General features: G+C 40.8%; 1 protein-coding gene across 1 annotated transcript in view; it reads right to left on the reverse strand.

Moving 5' to 3' along the window:
- NFATC3 (nuclear factor of activated T-cells, cytoplasmic, calcineurin-dependent 3) overlaps positions 1-5325 on the reverse strand; it is a 172948-nt gene that overhangs the window by 61472 nt on the left and 106151 nt on the right. The window contains exon 9 of the mRNA XM_011932130.1: positions 1166-1306. Within this exon, the coding sequence (XP_011787520.1) occupies positions 1166-1306 (141 nt within the window). The remainder of the gene's footprint in view (positions 1-1165; positions 1307-5325) is intronic.

The raw sequence follows: 5325 nt of genomic DNA on the forward strand, positions 1-5325 counted from the left end.
TCTCTACTAAAAACACAAAAAATTGGGCAGGCGTGGTGGTGGTCACCTGTAGTCCCAGCTACTTGGGAGGCTGAGGCAGGAGAATGGCGTGAACCCAGGAGGCGGAACTTGCGGTGAGCCGAGATCGTGCCACTGCACTGTAGCCTGGGAAACAGAGCAAGACTCCCTCTCAAAAAAAAAGAAAGAAAGAAAAGAAAAGAAAAAATCAAACACCCTGATAAACATGAATTCTTCTACTTTAAAAATAATTGAGGTATAATTCAAATACTATAAAATCCATCCTTTTAAAGTATACAACTCAGAGGGTTGGGGGATATTCACAGAGCAGTACAACCATCACCACTAATTCCAGAACATTTCCATCACTCCAAAAGGAAACCTAGTCCCCATCAGCAGTCACTCACCACTGACAACTTCCTCCAACCACTGGTAACCAGTAATCTACTTTTGGTTTCTGGATTGCCTATACTGGACATTTTATATAAATGGGGTCATATACTATGTGTCCTTTTGTGCTGGCTTCCTTCACTGAGCCTATTTTCAGGGTTTATCCATGCTGTAGCATGTATGAGTACTTCATTAATTTTTATGACTAAATAATATTCCACTGTGTGGATATATCACATTTTGTTTATCCATTTATCAGTTGGTGAGCATTTAGGTTGTTTACATTTTTTTTGGCAATTATAAATAAAGTTGCTATAAATACTTATCTGTAAGTTCATGTATGGACATGTATTTCTAACCCTTTCAAGTATATACCTAGGAGTAGAGTTGCTGGGGGAATTCTACTTTTCAGACATCTTAAATTACTATTATTATATTATTATTTAGAAACAAGGTTTCACTTTGTTGCCCAGGCTGAGGAGTGAAGTGGCACAATCAGAGCTCACTGTAACCTAGAACTTCTGGGCTCAAGTGATCCTCCTGCCTCAGCCTGAGTAGCTGGAACTATAGGCATGTGCCACCATGCCCAGCTCCTTAAAAATAATTTAACATTTATATGAAAATTTAATAAATATTTGGTTTAAAATAGACTCTAGTGCAAAATGACACCCATAGCTTTATGAAAACTACTTTGTAATTTTTGTTACTAAAACATCTAAATAATTTATTTTATCCTTTGCCCCTTAGTTTGAAGTCAATCAACTCATATATTACTTACCTTGTCCTTTTTCAAGAAAAATGATTTTGGATTCTGGAAGAAAATTAGATCCAGTCACAATCATTTCATGACCTCCATTTACAGAACAACTGTTGATACTGTACTTCTCAATATGAGGAAGTTCTTGAGCAGACCGCTGGGCTGTTTTGAATTTTTTTAAAGAGTTGAGAAAAAACAAAATATTAATTAAAAATCTTTCATACACAAATGACAAACTCAAGCTACAAAAAGAAAATAAAGAGAAGCAAATTTTGGGATTAATTCATTCAGGCTTTTAAAATTCAAGACAATGGTAACACAACACACTAAAAGAACTAAGTTGTTTATAAAACAAAATAGATATATTAATGTGATTTCTAAGTATATCTATTTATTTAAGACAGGGTCTCACTCTGTTGCCCAAACTGGAGCACAGTGACTTGATCATAGCTCCCTGCAGCCTCCAATTCCTGGGCTCAAGTGATGCTCCCATCTCAGCCTCCCAAGTAGCTAGGATTACAGATGCATGCCACTGTGCCCAGCCAATTTTTTTTTTTTTTTTTAAACAGCAACATGGTCTCACTTTGTTGCCCAGCCTGGTCTCAAACTCCTGGCTTCAAACAGTCCTCCTGTCTTGGCCTCCCAAAGTGCTGGCATTACAGGCTTGAGCCACCACACTCAGCCAATTATTTTCTTAGACTACAACTATAAATAAACTAATAAAACTTCATTAATATCTTCAACTTCATACTGACTCCAACACATTTACCTCATCCGCTTTTCTCTTTTTTGCTTAAATGTTTAATATGTTTCTTCCACGCAACAACTATCCGTTAAAATCTATAAATCTAATTATAAAAAGTATGTTAAGTTCAAAGATGTAAAACTATATTGCGTGCAATGAAGAGAAGACAAGTTCTAGGAAACTACTAGCAGACAAACACCAAGTAAGCCTTTCTTTCAAAATTCATTTTTAAAATTTTATTTATTTATTTTTTGAGACGGAGTCTCGCTCTCTCGCCCAGGCTGGAGTGTAGTGGTGCAATCTCAGTTCATGGCAACCTCCGCCTCCAGAGTTCAAGCCTGCCTCAGTCTCCTAAGTAGCTGGGGTAACAGGCACGTGCCACCATGCCCAGCTAATTTTTGTATTTTCAGTAGAGACGGGGTTTCACCATGTTGGTCAGGCTGGTTTCAAACTCCTGGCCTCAGGTGATCTGCCCGCCTCAGCCTCTCAAAGTGCTGGGATTACAGGCATGAGCCACTGCGCCCGGCCTATATTTTTATTGTTTTAGAGACAGAGTCTTGCTCTGTTGCCCAGGTTATTTATTGCCCAGTGTAGCATGATCACAGGTTACCGAAACATCAAACTCCTGGGCTCAAGCAATCCTCTCACCTCAGCCTCCCAAGTAGCTGGGACTACAAGCATGTGCCATTGTGCCTAGCCGATTTTTAAATTTTTATTTTTGTAGAGACAGGGTCTCACTTTGTTGCCCAAGCTGTTCTCGAACTCCTGGGCTCAAGTGATCCTCCCATGTTGGCCTTCCAAAGTGCTGGGATTATAGGTGTGAGCCACCGTGTCCAGCTATTTACATTACCAACTTTTACAAACAGCATTCATGGTGCCACCTTTCTCTGATAATGACTGGTTCCAAGTTGCTACATTTTCTAGAGATCCTATTTCTGGCATTTCTTTCTTTTAATTGCTTGAGTTTCAAACTGCAGATTGTACTTCTTTTCATTGTGTAGGTTCTCTAACCGTTGTTTTTGTTTGTTAGATTTCAGAAAGGGTCATGCGCTGTCACCCAGGATGAGGTGCAGTGGCGTGATCACAGCTCTGCCACCTCAATCTTTTGTGCTCAAGTGATCCTCAGATCTCACCCTCCCTAGGAGCTGGGACTACAGGAATGCATTACCATACACAACTAAAAAAAATTTTTTTTCGTAGAGACAGGGTCTTATTATGTTACCCAGGCTGGTCTCCAACTCCTGGGCTCAAGCTGTCCTTCTGGACATAAGCAGTACTCCTGCCTAGGCCTCCCAAAGAGTTGGGATTACAGGTGTGAGTCAGCACACCTGGCCTCTAATGGTTTCTTCTTGCCAACTACCTAGATACCTAGGTTTCTCTCTGAATTAAAACAAAATTTAAAAGTGTTGATTATATCTCTTCACATTTGGAAAACAGGTCCACTTTTATTCCTAGTATGTGGGTGGGAAAACTGGTGGGTTTGAAGATCAGCTGTGTTTTGTTTGGCTAGCAGAGTATTTTAAGGACATTAAAAAATCAATGCCATTAGGAAATCATCCATTCCCAGGTCACATCACAACAGCTCTCAACTACTTAATACCTAGTCACAAGAGTACATAAATTGGGACCCCAGCCCCATTCAAAGAAGTACTGTAATCAATCCTTTCATAGAAGATTCCTATGCAGACCAGGCGTGGTGGCTCACGCCTGTAATCCCAGCACTTTGGGAGGCCGAGGCGGGCAGATCACCAGGTCAGGAGTTCGTGACCAGTCTGACCAACATGGTGAAAATCCGTCTCTACTAAAAATACAAAAATTAGCTGGGCGTCGTGGTGCGCGCCTGTAATCCCAGCTACTCTGGAGGCCGAGGCAGAAGAATCGCTTGAATCCGGGAGGCGGAGGTTGTAGTGAGCCAAGAGATGACGACACTGCACTCCACCCCTGGGTGAAAGAGTGAGACTCCATCTCAAAAAAAAAGAAAAGAAAAGAAAAGAAAAAGATGTGTATGCAGCCAGGCACAGTGGCTCACACCTGTAATACCAGCACTTTGGAAGGCAGAGGCAAGTGGTCAGGAGTTTGAGACCAGTCTGAGGTCAGGAGTTTGAGACCAGTCTGGCCAACATGGTGAAACCCCATCTTTACTTAAAAACAAAACAATTAGTCGGGCGCGGTGGTGCATGCCTGTAATCCCAGCTATTTGGGAGGCTGAGGCAGGAGAATCTCTTGAACCTGGAAGGCAGAGACTGTAGCAAGCCAAGATCACGCCATTGCACTCCAGCCTGGGCAACAGAGTGAGACTCTGTCTCTAGAAAAAAAAAAAAGAAAAGGAAAAAAAAGATAGGTATGGGATTTAGGATTAACTATTACTTGGGATGTACCAAGCACCAACCTAGATCTCAGAAAATACTCATGTCTCTACTGTTCTAAATAGGTCATGGAGAAGGGCCCTGAAAACAAACACTGATTACAGGTACGTTCTAAGTAACAGCAAAAGTGTGTTCAGGTTGGGTGTGTTGGCTCACACCTGTAATCCCAGCACTTTAGGAGGCCAAGGCCAGCAGATCATCTGAGGTCAGGAGTTCAAGACCAACCTGGCCAACATGGTGAAACCCCATCTCTACTGAAAAACACAAAAATTAGTCAGGCGTAGTGGCAGGCACCTGCAATCACAGCTACTCGGAAGGTTGAGGCAGGGTGAATTCTTTGAACCCACGAGGCAGAGGCTGCAGTGAGCTGAGATTGTGCCACGGTACTCCAGCCTGGATGACAGAGCAAATCTCCATCTCAAAAGAAAATAAAAATGTGTTCAATAGATGGCATAAACATGCCAAAAAACTACTCGTGTGGTGAAAATATTTTTGAAGAATATTTATTATTTAATATTTAAATAATACTTAATATTTAATAACAGAAGAAAATGTCTATGATAGTATAAGTGAAAACTGCAAAACAAGATATAAAACTATATCAGATAAGGCCAATTAAAAAACATTGTGTGTGTATGTGTATTTATAAAAAGACATACAAATACAATAAAAGAAAATCCAGGCTGGGCCTAGTGGGATTACACCTGTAATCCCAACCCTTTGGAAGGCTGAGGTGGGCAGATTACTTGAAGTCAGGAGTTCAAGACCAGTGTGACCAACATGGTAAAACCCCATCTCTACTAAAAATACAAAAATCAGCTGTGTGTGGTGGCCAGTAATCCCAGCTACTTGGGGGGCTGAGGCACAAGAATTACTTAAACCTGGGAGGCAGAGGTTGCAGTCAGCTGAGATTGTGCCAGTGCACTCCAGCCTGGATCACACAGGGAGACTCCATCTCAAAAGAAAAAAAAAAGAGCCAGAAAAGGTTAATACTGACTATATATAAATAGTAATATTACAAAATAATTTAATATTATACTATTCTTTGTACCATTTTGAGTTTTCTCTCT

This window comes from Colobus angolensis, unplaced genomic scaffold, assembly GCF_000951035.1.
Source record: "Colobus angolensis palliatus isolate OR3802 unplaced genomic scaffold, Cang.pa_1.0 Scaffold93, whole genome shotgun sequence".
Taxonomy (NCBI): domain Eukaryota; kingdom Metazoa; phylum Chordata; class Mammalia; order Primates; family Cercopithecidae; genus Colobus; species Colobus angolensis.